The sequence below is a fragment of the Ylistrum balloti genome, unplaced genomic scaffold (assembly GCF_031769215.1).
Source record: "Ylistrum balloti isolate Yb309-2 unplaced genomic scaffold, AGI_CSIRO_Ybal_v1 Utg370622, whole genome shotgun sequence".
In the NCBI taxonomy this organism is placed as follows: domain Eukaryota; kingdom Metazoa; phylum Mollusca; class Bivalvia; order Pectinida; family Pectinidae; genus Ylistrum; species Ylistrum balloti.
In genome coordinates, this window is record NW_026782381.1 from 164085 (window position 1) to 183065 (window position 18981).

An 18981-nucleotide genomic window follows, 5' to 3' on the forward strand; every position below is an offset into this window, starting at 1 on the left:
AAAACTGTATAACGTAATAAGGGAAATAACTCTTTAAATTACATTTCTCAGAAACGAAAGTAAAACATTACAACTTCCGGATGGTCACTGTCAGAAAGGTAAGAAGAAAATTTCAGCATACGTGTTAATATCAAGGTGAATTCAGCAGTAGCTGAAAAATAGGACCACCAAAGAAAGGATAGATAGTGATATTAGAAATAGATTCAAGGGGAATTTTAAAGACTGAGTACGCTCGCGTTGTTATGTAACAAAACAGTTGTTAGTCAATGAAATAGGTCATGTGGTTCACAGATATATTTGGACCCATCCCGATGTGCTTTTTGAAGTACAGGGGATCTAGGTCGACATTCCGTGTAAAAGTACCTTTCTATAGTTTATATGTTATATAACAGGAGCAAATATGTCCGTGTCCAGTGTCACGAGACAGCAATCGAAACCAGGACGCGACAATGATCAGAGATCTGATGAATGACAGACACCGTATTTAACACTATATACAAGTCACACTGACCCGTCAGTTGAGTGACGGACACCGTATTTAACACTATATACAAGTGACACCGACCCGTCAGCTGAGTGACGGAGACCGTATTTAACACTATATACAAGTCACACCGACCCGTCAGCTGAGTGACGGACACCGTATTTATCACTCTATATAAGTGACATCGACCCATCAGCTGAGTGACAGAGACCGTATTTAACACTACATATAAGTGACACTGACCCGTCAGCTGAGTGACAGAGACCGTATTTAACACTATATACAAGTGACACCGACCCGTCAGTTGAGTGACGGAGACCGTATTTAACACTATATACAAGTCACACCGACCCGTCAGCTGAGTGACGGAGACCGTATTTAACACTATATACAAGTCACACCGACCCGTCAGCTGAGTGACGGACACCGTATTTAACACTCTATATAAGTGACACCGACCCATCAGCTGAGTGACAGAGACCGTATTTAACACTATATACAAGTCACACCGACCCGTCAGCTGAGTGACGGACACCGTATTTAACACTCTATATAAGTGACATCGACCCATCAGCTGAGTGACAGAGACCGTATTTAACACTACATATAAGTGACACTGACCCGTCAGCTGAGTGACAGAGACCGTATTTAACACTATATACAAGTCACACCGACCAGTCAGTTGAGTGACAGAGACCGTATTTAACACTATATACAAGTCACAGCAACCCGTCAGCTGAGTGACAGAGACCGTATTTAACACTATATACAAGTGACACCGACCCGTCAGTTGAGTGACGGAGACCGTATTTAACACTATATACAAGTGACACCGACCCGTCAGCTGAGTGACGGACACCGTATTTAACACTCTATATAAGTGACACCGACCCATCAGCTGAGTGACAGAGACCGTATTTAACACTACATATAAGTGACACTGACCCGTCAGCTGAGTGACAGAGACCGTATTTAACACTATATACAAGTCACATCGACCCGTCAGCTGAGTGACAGAGACCGTATTTAACACTATATACAAGTCACACCGACCAGTCAGTTGAGTGACAGAAACCGTATTTAACACTATATACAATTCACATCGACCCGTCAGCTGAGTGACAGAGACCGTATTTAACACTATATACAAGTCACACCGACCCGTCAGTTGAGTGACAGAGACCGTATTTAACACTATATACAAGTCACACCGACCCGTCAGTTGAGTGACAGAGACCGTATTTAACACTATATACAAGTCACACCGACCCGTCAGTTGAGTGACAGAGACCGTATTTAACACTATATACAAGTCACACCGACCAGTCAGTTGAGTGACAGAGACCGTATTTAACACTATATACAAGTCACAGCAACCCGTCAGCTGAGTGACAGAGACCGTATTTAACACTATATACAAGTCACACCGACCCGTCAGTTGAGTGACAGAGACCGTATTTAACACTATATACAAGTCACACCGACCAGTCAGTTGAGTGACAGAAACCGTATTTAACACTATATACAAGTCACAGCAACCCGTCAGCTGAGGGACTATATATCACTATACTGATTATAGTACCAAAGGATCTCTTTCAGGAACAATTGAATTTTGCCCACCCACTAGATTAGATAAAACTGGTGATATTTATTGCACTGTGAGTGACTACCCATGGAATAGGATTAAAGGGTTCAAAAGGTCAATAAGGCATATGCTACGACCCATTTAGTGTCAATAAGGCCTATGCTACGACCCATTTAGTGTCGTTACCCTAGGAGTATGACAGTGTTCGTTTTGCCTCTGAAAAAGTATTATAACCACAGGGTACACTGAATGGGTCGTACCACAGGCCGTATGGACCTTTTAAATCCTATTTTATGGGTTGTCACTCACGGTGCTACAAAGATATAGTTTGAATATACTATATGTCCCATTAGCAGATATTGTCACTTATGAAAAGTCTCCCTATCTATGCGAGGTGAATGCATGTGGTGACTGCTTATGGGTATCGAAGTTGCAGAATTTGATAATGACTTTACAGTGCTGCCAAACATAGTATATTGCTGAAAGTATCAGGACAGATAACAACGGGCGAATCAATTGTTGGATTCATCAAATCGGAAATTAACATCATACAAAGTTACGTCTTGTTCTGATAATTCGAAGGTGTATAGGAATTTATGTATTGAAATGTAATGTTTTTAGTCATATTGATAATCAACAAAATTGTAATATTTGGTACGTAACTATAGTTTATATATGAAAATATAGGTAGTAACATTGTTTTTCTGAAAATAAATACCATAAATGAAAACTGAACTTACCAGTAATGTCACGTGATGTAGTGATATAGTAGGTAAAATCTGTTTACACAAACATTATTTAATATGTTAACCAATGCTGTTTACCCTACACTGATGCTCCAATGTTTAAAGCGGTTATTACCTTCGATTTCAACATCCAAAAATGGAGAATTCGGCTTATGAGTAATAACATATATCCATAATAAATTTGTTGTTTTTGTACATATTTTCGGCGTCGGAACATTGTTTATCTTGAATATTGTTTATAAACATGTTCACGCTCGGTTTAATACGAAGAAAGCCGAGTGGGTCACATGGCTTGTCACGTGACGAAGTCATTTACTTCCGCCACAAAGAAAAAATGGATTACGAGAAAAGTGTAAACAAACGCCCACGCCTTTCTGCTAATTCTTTTTTGCAATGTTTATAATGTTATGATATATAATTTTTAACAATCAATCTTGGTAATTGCGAGAATTGTCTATGTCAACTGCCGGCGTTATACTAGTGGGGCCCCAATGGGGGTAATTACAATCGGAAAAGAAAAAAACTCATTGTGCAGAAACGCACAGGAAATGATCCTTTGTCTGTACACACTAATATATATTTTTACCATTCATCATGTATCTATGTGTTTTTTATGAAGGTTATGTTTATCACCATGGTCATTATTCTCACAGAAACACTAGTACTGTCATATTTTTACATCCAGAACGAATACCCCCAATTGGACCCCACCTTGCAGTCAACAACAAACAAATGATAGTAAATTCAAGCGAATAACACAACTATTTTCATTCGACATTTATCAGATAACACTTTAATTAGTGTTAATCATAACATATTCATGCGTCAAACACTGGATATTGGATTATAATCAATGACAGGCGGATACATTATAATTATAGGTCTCACGTTAAGCTAACCAGTCAAGCAGCATCTTCGCAAAGTCCGAATCCGTATTCAGTCCAAAATCCTCCTCCACCTTTCGCCATCTAACGATCTCATGTCTAATATAAATTCTTGCCTGTCCTCTTTTCTGGTCCGACTCCTTTCTCTTACGCTTTCTGGCACTTTCTGTAAGGTAACTTTTAGGTCCTCGTCGCCTTTTCGTATTTGCGTCCGCCATATTGCTTCTTTCTAAGCTTATACGCATGCGCAGCATCTGGGTTACGAGCGGTAATGTATGAATTAGATCAAGACCGCACTGTTGACATTCTTTATTTTTTAGATACCAATAAAAAATTGTTGCAATGACTTTTGATTTTATCAATTAACAGAAAGTTTTGTAACATACTGTTGGAAAATAGAAAGTTTTATACCGTTTTCTTGTAGTGTTTTTAACATTATAGTCGCTTTGATATCTTACAACCATATTTGTTATTTTCTTTGAAGATTTGCAATGGAGTCAAACCTAATTAATGAACGAATCACCCTGATAACGAAACTGAAGGACGTCTTGGGAAAAACAGAAGACGGTCGTCATCCCTTGAACATCGTGTTCATCGGCATGCCGGGATGTGGAAAGTCGTCGTTCATCAATTCCATTGCAGCGTCTATAGCAGATGATTATTGGCGGGAATATGCCATCAGCGGACAGGAAGGCAGTGGAACAGGGACGTCCAGACAAACTACGATCCGGATCAAAAGGTTTCCGCTTGTCTATTGACGCTCTTCTTTGCCTTGCAACCTCGCAATAGCTAAGGGCTTATAAAGACTATGTCCGTCCAGGGATGGATGTATTTGACTGGGTTTATAATGATAAATGTTCTGTTCACAATTGCTGTCATATTGGGACATCTTCATTATGTATTTGACCCAAACGCTTGTGGTTTCTGGGGACTGCAAAGCGTTCAGGTAAGCCTCCTTAGATGGGAACTAATACCAAATTTATAGTGCTACCACACTGAAGACGCCCAGTCTGACACGAAACCAGATCACATTCATTATCCAGACAAAGGGTAAACCAGTGGTTTGTACTATTGAAATTCTGAGCGATAGGACAGAAATAGTAACCATTATTTTGTGGTATGCTAGATAACAGAACGTAAAGCCTTCTTACGAAGGCGACCGACTCTCAACGTAATAACAAATCTTAGCTAATGTTAAGATGAAGTATCAGATACTATATTTCGTACATTATGTAGGATCTGAGGGTGAAATATCAGATACCATATTTACAAGTCTCGTAAAATTAAATATCTCGTACCATATTCAGTCGCTTCTTACGAATCGTGGAATGGTACAAATCTTATCTGCTACCTGTTTGTGGTTAACAAGGGGCACTTTTATTGTACTATCACACTGAGAGCTGTCTTAACTTGTCATCGTGTATCTAATTCAATTATAAGTGACAAGAAATGATCCCCAAAATGATATTTCAACGACATTGTTACAACACATAACCTTCTTCAATCGGACAGACACTCACCATTTACGATCACCAAATAGGGCAGCCGGAACAATTATTACGTCCCATTCCAGGACGACATCGCTAAGAGTGCGTTTTAATAAAACATTTAGTTTTGAAAGTTAAAACTTTTAACGGAAACCATATACACAAAATGGCTCATTTTATATTTGCAGTTTTAAGGCAGCTGACTATGTTACATCAAAACGACTTCAGGGATATGCCTGTCCAACGCTGACAGACATATCTGGGTTTGGAGACGAAGATTCCGAGATTACTGAGGAAATCCTCAGATTAATATTTTATGGCCAGTTACGAGATAATGAGAATTTACATTCTGTGTTTCGATTCGGGAAGGAAAACGGCGTGACAGGATTGCGGTCAAAATATGGGAAAGTGTACACAGAAGCCAGCAATAAAGTAGATCGCATCATCGTGGTTGCTTCGGCAACCCAACCTATACCAAGAAATCTTATTCAGTCTGTAATGAAAGCTGCACGATCGCAAGGTGATCAGTATAAAAGAGGTAAGCTATTTGGAGAGAAGGACTTCGTCAAATATAAAACTACCTTGATTCATGGTGTGTTCACTTAACTTTCCTTTGAATAGTTTATAGCATTGCACTGTCATGGAAATTTATCATGACCAGTTTGTCAGGATGCAGGCCTTTTATGCCCTTTTATATCTTTTTATACCCTGGGATATGCGTACTCGTTTCTAAGCAAGACTTGAACTAATATTTCTGCACTTCCTTCACCGGAAGATATCGTTATTATAGATGGCATTTCCGAAGCATTTGGGTAAATCGAGGGCAACACATTACCAAATGAAAGACTTACAAGGAGACCATTGCAAAAAAGCAAGAAAATTAGCTCGATGTTTCTGTCATTGTTCAATTCAAACTCAATTTCAATAAAACTAGAGATAAAACATAAAACATAATGCAAAATGTCAACATACACATAATGAAAAAAAACCCACTAGGGCAAACTAAATACAAAAGAAAAAATACACGAAGACTAATGAAAAAAGCTAGAATACGACCAGGTGTTCCGGAAGAGTAAGCATTTTCTGCTTCATCGACGACAACCGCCATGTAAATATTGATCAATCTTGATAATAAATGTCACGCTCTCAAGTGAGAACAAGGTATACAAAAACAAGCAAACTAACACGAAGTTAACACAATATTTCTCAATGAGATCACTATGATGACTGTAATTTATAAGCATCCATTATGAGACTTGCCCTCCAGAATCCAGTTGGACAACTTTATCATTATTATGTATAATAAGCTTGTGCTCCGAGAAAATGTAACAGTATTTTTATGTCCCTCAGAAGTCCCAGTTTTTGGAAACTTGACAAAGTTCGACGAAGTCGACGAATCTAGTACAGAATTCAAGGATATTAAACAGGGGTTCATCGAAAGCCTGTCGCTGGTGGGTGCTAGTCACCGGTTTGCTCAGTGCGCCAACTATTGTGACGAAATTGACCCTTTATCGACCCGGACAAACCAAACTCTGCCGGATATTGACGTCCCTATCCTAAGATTCATGAATGTGGTGAGTATATGTTTATTCATTACTTACATACACATGTATATATGTGTGTGTTTGTATAATTAAATTACAATGGTTCCAATTCAAGTGGAATGTATGTCCTACGCTTATATTTTGCATGAAAGATCTCTCGTGAAACCAAAACCAATTTTTACTAATACATTTTTAAAAATAATTACAGGTGTGTGGGCGTAACTACCAAGTCGCCAACCCGAACGAGGATTACTGGATGATCAACTTTTTCAGTGGGGAAAGGTCCCAGCAATTGGTTAATGTTTTTTTTTGCATAATAATAACTCTTTTTTCAAGTATGATTGTCCTTTCATTAGGTCTTTTCACCAAATAGTGAAAAGACCTATTGTTTTTGTTATGTTTCTTCTTCTTCTTATTATTATTATTTTTCTTCCGAGCTTTGTGGGTTCGTAATCTTTTAAACGGTAAAGACCACACCTAATATGTATTGACTATGTTATAGGTACATACTGGAAGGTGACGATGCAGATTTTTTAAGTAGGTCAAAAATCCAATATGGCCGCCATGACGTCATAAGTTAAAAACTTTAAAACGGCAATATCTCGAAACCGTTGATTATACAGAGAATGTGCAATTATATTAATTGTAGAGAATTTCCTTATCTATATTTTTGTTATGACATGTTATCAGAGAATATGTCGAATAAAAAAGCTCGGTGTTGGGTAAAGTTTTCAAAATTTAACAAATTTGAAATTTTTTTTTCTCAATTTCTAGAAGGCATACAATGATGAAAATTGATTATAAACCTTCTGTGGAGACTTCCTAGTAATCGTCATAAGGAAAACTTCCCTCAAAATGTCGACTTCCGGTTTCCCAAAGGTTCAAATATACAAAATAGGGTACCAGTGTTCAACAATCTTCTTGTCAAGTTTCACAAGGTCTAGAGAACTAATATTGGGGATATATTGATTATCAGATGTTACATTATAAGGCTTGCAAATATGATTAACCTTGACCGACATTCAAGGTCACAGGGGTCAAATATGTTTGAACCTTTAAAAAGTGTATTTCTTCGTTATTATGTAGTTATATCTCCTTAACGTTTCAAGATTCAAAGTTCATCTTTGGAAGTGAAAAGCCCGCCAAATTGTTAACAACAATTTCTAGTTATATAAATGATTTTGTCGTGTTCGAAGTGGTGCATCTAAAATATCATCATTTGCTTCTAATGACAATGCACCCTGATTCACGTTCATCAAAACTTTATCCAAATGTGTCTGAAAGATGTATGTACCGGTAGTATCATAACAATGCTAGGTTGATTGAATTTATTGTTAGGGGCAGAGGAGAATTAAATTATTCTAGTGTGCTTGGTAAATAGACTTGCCTTATATTACGATATTTGGAAAATGACTTCCCGCATCCTCGATACTCCAGGGGTTACGCTCACGATCGCTGCCTGCACCACGGGGATATTTCATTGTAAAATTGAAGACTTCGTGTACGACACCTAAAGGGTAATACAAAAAAATAATTTTGGTCCTTTGATGTACATCAAACGAATCTCGAGGTATAACGTTATATTGTACTTGCTTTGTAATCTATATTTTCAAACTGTGTCTGATATCACGCGTGATGAATACATTTTGTTTAATCTTGCAATTAGTTAGCGAAATATAATTTTAGTCAATATGTGTTACTTTGGTGAAAGTTGAAACATCGCAGTATTAGAAACAACTTTGTTGTCATTGTTTGATTTTTTTTAATATAACTTTTTGTGTGCCATGAAAATTAGTTAATGTAGTTTAGGTCTTGGTGTCAAAGGAAGACTTGATCTTGATACAGATAACCTTAAATTTCTCTACACATAATAATCCTAGTCTTATTGATTTTTTTCTACAGACAATTCAAGGATAAATAATTGGGATAAGCTGGAAAATGATCTTGCTGACATATGTTAAAACTGTCAACAACAGTCACATCATACTTGCATCGGTCTAAGATGTACGTAGCAGAAATAGCTACCATTTTAAAGGCTGGTATTAAGTAGAGTTTCTATAACGCACAGAAAAACCATTTAAAAGGGAATCATCATCATTTATGATAAGATTTCATCCTTAAAATGTTGCATCCTGCTTTATTCTTTAATTTAATAACTTAAATCATACAAATGTCACTACTCCTTAATTCTTTTTCGTTTCTTCCTTAAAGCCGATCATTCTATCATGTATAATCGGACAACTTGTGTACCGATAACAAATCTTTCAAACGAATTCTTAGAATTTTTAAAATACAAAATTGTCACTTGAGATTACATTTTTATATGTTTTAAGGTTTCTACAACCGTTACAGCAAACAATGGAATGCTTTTTATTGTTTATGTTCAAAATGTTGTGTTTTATCAACAATACCTGGTGATTTACATTGTCAAAACAATTATATATTCAATTTAATTTGTATCGTATCTAATGTGCTTGATATTGCTTTCAATGTTGTAAATATTTGGATGTATAAATGAAAGTTATTTTGATCTATACTGTAAATTTGGTGTTTTTCTTCATCCGATTCCTACCACGAAAACCTGCGATAGAAATTGAGAAGTAGGGTCATATATTTGCGCTTGTTACGAATGAAATAATGTTGTTGAATGAAGTAGGATAATGCCATGGTTCCAAACGTTAATACATATACGTCATTAGTAACGGTTTACCTGTTTTTCAATGATTAAAATGTAGTGACAATTAAATGGCTTTTGGGTTGGGTATGCCTTTTGTTTGAATTTAGGGGTATGAGAGAAGGGACTCATTAATTACTTTGTTCCAGATATTACATCCATCTTCACCAGATTCATTTGCTGACTGCGGTTGGTAGGTCCAATGTTAGGGGTTCCTGCAGTGCTTTACATATCGACATAATATTGGTTCAAACTTGAATACGATAAAACGAAGACAAGATCTGAAGTAAGAGGTATTCATACTTCATTTGTTTTATCGACATGTTAATCAAACGTGTGACGACCAGAGACATTAACTTTGTTTCATTACGTCAAACGAATAATCAGTTATGAGTTAACCTATCTTCGCGTCATGTGTTACAGAGCCCTCAGGTAAGGAGTTATAGCTAAAAATAGGTTGGAACATTCTTAAGGTTGTATGCATTTGAAAGCAGTTAAGTCTCTGTTTGGTTTTTATAGATAGTCGTACAAGACGGCATTTCCCCGTTCACTGGAAAAGATGTTAACCATACAAAAACATTCGACAATATACTGTTTACATTTTACAAAAAATTGATAAACCAAGCCATGTACCAATTGATGACAATGACGCCTTTTGTCAGAAACATGTAGGCGAGTTCATTCTAAAATAGGTTCACCTATCTGTGCATTGCTGTTCTGTGGATTCACTGTGCAGTGTGTGGTGTACTGAATTGTACACAAATAAGACAGCATATGCGTTAATTTTTCGTGTACTTTAAATCAAAGTATGATTTATCTGTTTACAATTTTTCAAAAGTTAAAGATCCCCTATTTAGAGGATAGTCTAGAGCTCTGGTGTATCAACAAGAAACTAATGTTCCCAACTTGTTTTATACACTCCTGTTGTTGACGTATATGCTTCTGTCGGTCTACATTTCCTTTATCTCGTAATGTAAAAACAAAACTGTGAATCTTGTTCCTGGAACCAGATAAGGTTGATAACTATGTGCAGTCTAAAGTCCTATCTATGACCGATCTACGGGTGTCTTTCCAATCAGGAAACAACCTATTTCATTATCGGGCACAGGTGGAGACCAATAGGTACTGATTACAGGTAAGGCTATAGTCTGTTTTGGGAAAATAGGCATTTCGCAGGTAAAAACTTACCTGTAGCATTGTTCTAGTATTATATATTAGAGCTATTTCTTATTAGTGTGAATATTTGTGGGTCACGCAAGATATATATTTTTGTGAATCTCAATGAAAATATTGACAGATAATTATAATTTATTAATTTTACAAATACATTTGAAAATATGAAAAATGCCTTTGGAAAGTAATTGTTGAGAAAAAAACTAATTTATAAGAGTCAATATCTTCATTGTGATACACAAAATATAAGCCCCATATGACACAAATCACCTAGACATATTTCATATTTCAGATATAGATACCTCAAAGTTCTACAGTTTGTGTTATTATACTTTTACAATATTTCACAACACTATGAAATATACATCGTTTTCAGAAATGGTACACACAGTTCAACTAGTCATGTTGTAACACTTGAGTATTTCACAGCGCTATTGAATACGCAGATATTACATCCCTGTCAGATATTATATCCCAGTCAGATATCATATCCCAGTCAGATATTATATCCCAGTCAGATATCATATCCCAGTCAGATATTATATCCCAGTCAGATATCATATCCCAGTCAGATATTATATCCCAGTCAGATATTATATCCCAGTCAGATATTGTATCCCATTTCATATGTTCAGACATTATAGTAAACAGTGCAAACAGTCACTGTCCATCAAACATAATTGATTATATACATCACTGTGTCGTAATCATGTGTATCCGTATTAGCAGCACAAAATAATATACAGCACTATATTTATCCTCATTCAACTGTTTGTTTTTAAGGAAAATTTAGCAAAACACATATGTTCAAGTCACATAAATCCAAACATAGCAAGGTTATTTGAGTCTACTCTAGATGAAGCAGGTGTGAAGCAGCATCCGCATACGACATCACATCCATTGTGTTGTTTCGGAGCTTGTCCTTGAAAGTCTGTAGTCTTTTGTCAATCTGTCCGTATTTGCGCTTCTTGGCACATGGTCTTCCTCCTGCCTGATACTGCAGCATCTTGGCATCATTGGTGGACTGGATTCCTTGGCGGAGTTTCACCATTGCAAAGATTTAGGGATGTGGCCTCTTGCATACCCGGTTCAGCTTGCTGTGCCAGCCTTCAACATTATTTGTCGTGCGGGGTCCATCATGGTCGAAATGGTTCCAGTGCTGTCGGTCACCGCCTTCCTCCAAATGCATTGCGTGTAATGGAAGAAACATCCTCTGATTGTCAATTCTGGAAATACTGTCCTCATTGCGTTCTTCGCTGCAATTTCGAAATCCAACATTATGCACTCTGGACCAAAGGCTAAGTTTCTATGTGTCATGGCATCCCAAAGGAGGGTGAAAAATCTCACATATGTCTGTTCACGTTTGTTGGGTAGAAAAGCAAACACTAACGGAAACACACTGTTCTCTACATATCACAGTTAGAGTAAATAATAATTAATTGTTTTTATAGTGACCAAAAATGTTTTAAAAACCGGAATCAATGTTTTGATAAACTGTTATGATTGCATTAGTAAACTATATCTAGTTGTTTATAAAAGTCAAGTAATTTAATTTGGTTGAAACAACTCATTAATATGCCTATATAAAATGATATAATTAACTTTCATGAAGATTTTGAACTTTGTCTCTATAGTGACAAATATGTAAATGTATTTTAAAAGAAGTAATTTCTTCTTCCTCATCTATACTACTTTTCAAATTTTTTTGCATACACATTTTTTAAAAATTTCATTCTGAGTTGAACACGTAATTTGATTCGCTCATAAATACTGAAATAGACTATAGCCAACTTTGTCCAGGTAAATACAGGTAACTGCAGGTAATGTTTTTAAGATGTTGGCTGAGTGGGAATGAATCGATCTACGAAGGTAAATTTTACAAAATGATTAGTGGACCTACACACCAGATATGCTCATTTGCACCTCTGTGGTAAGGCTGAAAATTTAGATATCAAATATAAGTAGTATTGTATATTCATGCATATGTTGTCGATCCTTAGTAAAAATAACTGTGACCGGTGCAGATGTTTACGTAGCTAGCAAGTTATTAATAGTAACGACTGCACCGTGTTGTATATGTAATGACAGTAAATAACATTGATATAGGTACGGATAGTTACTAATATTAGGATATCGTTATACAAAGTGGATATCTCTATTAACTCCTTCGAACATTTGTATATTATCTGTATTACAAGAGTCAATCATTATTGTATATTGTCATATATACATGTACAGGTCACTCTTTGTATGACTAAGCTTGTATCAACGTAACTGCACTCCCTGCGTACCTGTTACACAAATGATATAAGGACGACAAAATGTTAAAAAAATGATAAAATATTTTTATAAAGACCAAGTATCCCAGATGGTTGAAATCCAAATCCGTGATGTCTCTTTCTAAAATCATCAATGAAGCCAATCATTATTCGACAAGCATCTAATTTCATACCATATAAGGAAATCCGAGCAGGATCAAGAGTTCAAACAAACATATTTCAATTCCTTTGGGTTGTGAATTCATCCGTCAGCTGTCATACTATGGCTTGATGATAAACAAATTCTTGAGTATCACAGCAACGGCATATCTAGGAGATGTAGGATTACTGATATCCAGAAATAGAAAATTCACTGTAAGTAAATTGAAATAATATCTATAATACAACTTAATGGAAAACCAACCTTATAGGTAACGTTGTAAATAGAGGTCGAGATAAACGAATATCCTTTTCAAAATTCAAAACACATATTAGCCCATCAAATTTTAAACTGGTTTCAATTTTGCAGGCCCTTCGATATCAAACTTTATCATATATAGACGGTAGATATGATCAGTGAATAAGCATATGAAAATATGTATGAAAATGATATTCAATGTATGACGATTATCATATTTTTCCAGTATGTTATATATGAAAATACAGGAAATCTGAAAAGATGTTTTCTTCAAGGAAATATTGAAAGTTCTAAAATTTGATTCATTTACATCCTGGATAAACTTTGAGTAAGGAAATATATAAATTGATGCAGGAAGATAGGGATGTTACATAGACAATATTTCTTTAAATCAATAGAAACGTTGAAGTGCGAAAGATGGAGGACGCCAATCTACAAGAAAGGACGCAACTGATAGATGACCTGAAATTCAAGGTTGGAAGATGCAATAGACGTCCACTTAATATTGTATTTATTGGGACACCCGGATGTGGAAAATCCTCTTTCATCAACTCCTTCGCTGCCGCCATCGCAGATAAGTGTTGGCAGGAATTCGCCTTCAGTGGAGGGGGAGGACGTTTGTTGGGTGATAACCAGACCACAGTTCGAATGCAATGGTAATTCTGTAATTGCTTACACATTGAATTAAAGAGGTGAAATAGCAGTTTTACCTTAAAATTCTCCACACAGCCTATTTATGTGCGTTTTTTAAAAACAATATTGAATTCATATTGTATACCGATTTTTTTAATTGTTTCAAACCAGTTCATAGTAAGGTCATATGAGGACGGTGTTCGTGAATACTTGGACACGATTTTATCAAACATAGCAATGCCATGACCTTGACCCGTATTCATAATCCATTCCCATGCCCTGACAAGAATTTTCGGTTCAGCTCAACTTTCTTTAAACTTGCTTGTAAATATCTTGAAATCAACTGTTGAAAAGATAAACCTTACCATAGAAATAATACTTTACCTGACGACTTTTCAACCTTTCTTCGAATAATTAAAATGAAGGATTCAGGTGCCAAATTTATCACCAAAATTATCTTTGTCCGAGTACACAATGCGTACATTGTCATTGTGACGGGTGCAGGACACGGTTGAATTACAACCTACCTGGTCACGTGATACTAACAACGGGTGAACCAGCCCTTCTTGTATCATACAGAGTGACTTTGGTATGTCACACTCTTTAGACAGAACTCCTAGTGTTTTTAGTCTGGGCGGATGCATCTCTTAAACCAACAGGTTCTCAGCCCTGCCGAAATAGGGCAGATATTTGTAGACAATGATTCCTAATTAAACTGTTATTTTGCCCTGTAGCTAACGTCCTTGTACGGCACTGGTGATACTCTGTATATCAATAAACACAAGATTATGGGTGTGAAATCGGATTTTATCTTTACTTTACAGCATTGCATCAGAGAATTATGTAACCTCGTCTAATCTAAAGGACTGGTCTTTGCCTACTCTGATAGACCTAACTGGATTCCAAGATGAAGACGAAGAAATCACATCGGACTTGCTTAGACTAATATTCTACGGAAAACTAAAGAATTCAACCAACATTCACAAAGTTTTTAGATTTGGAAGGCGTTTTGGTGTAGAAGCTTTGCGTTGGCGGTATGGTGTGTTTTCCACTGAATGTCATTTCAAGGTTGATCGTGTTGTGTTCATAGCCTCGGCGACAAGAGGTGAGGTACCTGCTAAACTCATAAAGTGTGTTATGAAGGCTGCCCGACCTACAACCGATTTTCAAAATAGAGGTGAGATATTGGCACTTTGCCGCACGGAATCTGTCATTGAAATATGCATTAAAATACAATATAAATCCCTCTATTTTACAGTAACTTGTTATACTATAATCTTGGCGTAACCATTTATGGAAATACAGGTATTATAATGCTTTAAATTTCACATAACTTTCCAACCTCTTTTTTTGATTTCTTTCAAGTTAAATTCCAATCCCGTCCTTGTGATTTTCGCCAGTTTTCAGTTTGACAAAAGAGCAATTTTTGTGAGTCATTCAGTCGATTCTTTTCCAATCAGTAATAAAAAGGTTCCAACACAAGTCACTCACAAGTACAACAGGTTATTTGGAGACAATCTCAACACTTCGAAAAACATCGTTACCAAACATAACTTGAAATTGATAAACCTAGAATGTGCTATTTTGTTGAGCGGGTTTTTTTTTATCACAGTCCTTTGAACAATATCAGCACTAAGGTGGGTAACTGATGAATGAAATTAACAACGAGAGTTTAGGTATAACCCTTTACCATGTGTTGGCCTTTTTTACAAGACGGTATGAAGACGGCTTTCATGATTGATGGGGGTCACTTAAAGGCATTCGTTAGAGCTGTCAAAAACCATAGCAGGAACAAGCCCACAACCACATTCAGCTACAAAGCCGTGGCCACATACCGGTTTATATAGGGACTGATTTCTGAAACGTTCATCGCCTAGTGACATATACCGAGAGGAAAAAGAAACCCAATTAGGAATTTCCAGGTCAACTACGGGAAAAAGAAAAGGATTTTAGAATGTGATTATGGTGTAACTGGAAGATAGTTGACCACTCATCTACGAGAATTTCATTCGTGTACGTTAAGTAAACCTTTCAAATTTGACGTTGATTCAAGAGTACCCCACTCAAAATGAAGTGCGTTCTGGACCCATCAATATCGTGTGTGCTCCCCCCCCCACCCCCCACGAGCTGCAGTAACTGCACGAACTCTTTTGTACATTGAATTGATCGGGGTATTTACCCTCCTCATTGGTATACGATTCCATTCCTCATTCAGCGCCAACGCCAACTGAGCGACGTTGATTGGAGGATTCGGCCTACGTCTTATCCTTCTGTCCAACTCGTCCCATAAATGTTCTATTGGGGAGAGGTCAGGGCTGTATGGGGGCCAGTCTAGGATGGGGACATTGTTTGCTGCGAGATAACCACGGCAAACCCTCGCTACATGCGGCCAGGCGTTGTTCTGCTGAAACGTCAGTTGACGCTGCTGTACTAGAGGAACAACATTCGGCGCTAGGACTTGATCTCTATAGTGGACGGCCGTGAGATTTCCCTGAATAACGACCAGAGGATTCTTGATACCATGCGCAATCCCTCCCCATACCATGACCGATCCTCCTCCAAAGCGGTTATTCTCTCTCACGCAAGCATCTGCATAGCGCTCGTGGGTACGTCTATAGACACGACGTCGGCCGTCTGCCCGGTAAAGCGAAAACCTGGATTCATCTGAGAACAGGACTCTTCTCCAACGTTGTATTGGGAAGCGTCTTACGGAATGTGCGTTCAGCCATTGCATTAGTCTGGCACGTCGCCGCGCATTAAGCTGTGGTTCAATAACATATGGCCTCCGCGGTTTTAGACCGAAGGCACGCAGTCGAGTGCGCACTGTTTTGGATCAATTGGAACATGATGACGCCCAATTGTGTTCCTTGCTGTTTCCGTGGTCGTCAAAAGCGATTGCGTAGGTGCGAAAGTCGCATTGCCCTATCCTGCGACGCGTCGTCACATGAGGGCGACCGCCTCGGGAACAGTCTGCAACCCTTTCGGTGGAATGTAGTCTTTGGATGAGACGGCAAATGTTCGATGGATTGACTCCAAATTGATTAGCGACCTGATTTTGCTGGGTACCTTTCATAAGAAGTGCAATGGAAAGACCACTGTTAACTTCGGAAAGCCGTAGCATTTTTACGGTGAACTGTTTATGCTTACAATGTGGGAAATCAAGACGAATATGTCTGAAGAATTGCACACACAGATTTTGAACCAATCCTTTATACTGGGTTCGAGATATCGTGCTTTTGTCTCTTATTCTTTTGTACAAGCGGCATGCGCAGTTTAGTTATGTATCAGTGATTTTAATACAGTACCATAGGGACCTAACTCAAATGCACACATTTGTCAAGTTTCAAGGGTGTACGTCAAGGATTTAATTTACAATATTAACTTTCTGCTAATTGCGTTTCTTTTTACTCTCAGTATATTTGTAGAATTCGATTAAACGTCAGAATATTTCTGATTAGACAAAATCTTGTACAGTCGTTTCTAAAAGGTTAACAAACAGTACGTTAATACATGTACAGTCAGACCTCGTTATCTCGAACTCGGTGGGACCGTGGGAAATTTCGAGGTAACAGGGTATTCGATTTAAGTGAGATGTTTTCGTGTAAAGTTGCTTCGAATTAAACGGGGTTTTCGAGGTATATAAGAACGATATAACGAGGTGCAGGTGTATCTGGTTTCTATGGATTTTCTGACATTGTGATTTTGTCTTGTTCTGTTACTTCATCTTCACAACAACTGCTGAATCTGAATGAAAACTTCTTTGTTTGAAAACTACTTATTCAAAACAAAGTGTGCATAATTAAAAAATGGTTATACGGTAATATAACAATACCATATATATACCTCAGAATTCTAAAAGTGCGTTAACACAATAATTCGTTGTGAACAGATGGCAACCAGGAAATGTCAACACCATATGATATTATAAATAGGTTATAAAAAGATCACTCACTTACTTATCTGAATGTTCAATTATGTTTATATATACGTCTTTTTTATTAGAAATTCCTGTCTTTGGGGTGCTGACAGAGTATGATCTAGTAGTAGAATCACAGACAGAGGAATATAAAGAAAGAAAAAGACGGTTTCAAGAATTGCTGGCGCTAGGAGGCGCTTCACACAGATTTCTGGAGTGTGCTAACTATTGCGATGACGTTGACCCAGCCATGACCCGAACGCGCCAAATTTTACCACAAATTGACATTCCTATCCTGAAATTTATGAATGTGGCAAGTACTGATATCAACTTTTCGAATTTTTAAAAACATTCGATGTCGGTTTGTTTGTCTCCATTCGAGGTACAATGTAAACGTTTGTTCGTCTCTTTTATAGGTGTGCGGGCAGAATTATGTCGTCGCAAATTCGGAGGAAAGCTACCATGACGTCAAATTCTCTCATCTGAAAGAGCAGATATTTTCCACGATTGTTAGTCGTCGTCACAGAGTCCCGGATGTTCCACCACCTAGTGTGGACTCTACAACGAGGCCGCTGCTTCAAGCCACCTCATCAAACCCCGACATGGTTACCGTTTTGGGTTGTGTAGTCGCATGTCTTTTTTTGTGTTTGATATGTCTTTATTTCTTGCTCTAAGTGGAAAAGCTATTCTGCTAGGCACACAGTGTAATATATCGCAAAGAATTCTGGGACATGGACATTTAAACAGTTTGCCATTTCGATGCTGTTAGAAACAAAACTATGTTAAATATCTATTAGTCATCTCTGTTTGATTTCAATATATTTTGTAGTATGAAAATTCATCATTACTAGATCGGGGTCAACTTTTCCATTTAAATAATTTCTTATCGAAATAGCTAAAAGGCACAGAGTCATAGTATTTCACCGTTAGTAGCTTTAAATATGTATCCTTGGCCCATTTTCGAGTTTCAACGGGTTTCAGCAACCACAAGGTCAACGTCTAATGGCCAATAGCATACCTGGAGGAGGGACTATCAAGATTTCTATGTTAATCAGTTTGGTTCAATTACATGGTCACAAGGATAAAACCATGTCAAAATATTTAAACCTTCTTTTCAAAAATTCCTTGGATCATGATTTCTGGGCAGACACATCCCTGGATGAAAGGATATGAACATTG

At 37.3% G+C, this 18981-nt stretch overlaps 1 protein-coding gene across 1 annotated transcript; it reads left to right on the plus strand.

Annotated features, from left to right (window-relative positions):
* The first annotated feature begins 4186 nt into the window (after window positions 1-4186).
* LOC132557080 (uncharacterized) lies at window positions 4187-18268 on the plus strand. Its single transcript, XM_060221566.1, has 9 exons — window positions 4187-4438; window positions 5375-5724; window positions 6537-6760; window positions 6939-7102; window positions 12578-12595; window positions 13652-13909; window positions 14711-14991; window positions 17889-18119; window positions 18219-18268. The coding sequence occupies exons 1-9, from the start codon at window positions 4191-4193 to the stop codon at window positions 18266-18268; spliced, it is 1824 nt and encodes a 607-aa protein (XP_060077549.1). The 5' UTR covers window positions 4187-4190.
* The last annotated feature ends 713 nt before the right edge of the window (window positions 18269-18981 follow it).

What these genes read in the sequence shown, in the direction of transcription:
- LOC132557080 (XM_060221566.1), top strand. Translation starts at nt 4,191, where the DNA reads ATGGAGTCAAACCTAATTAATGAACGAATCACCCTGATAACGAAACTG. An exon ending in AGGTGATCAGTATAAAAGAG is followed by an intron (nt 5,725 to 6,536) that starts GTAAGCTATTTG and finishes TATGTCCCTCAG; the next exon opens with AAGTCCCAGTTTTTGGAAAC. An exon ending in ACCACAGTTCGAATGCAATG is followed by an intron (nt 13,910 to 14,710) that starts GTAATTCTGTAA and finishes TTTACTTTACAG; the next exon opens with CATTGCATCAGAGAATTATG.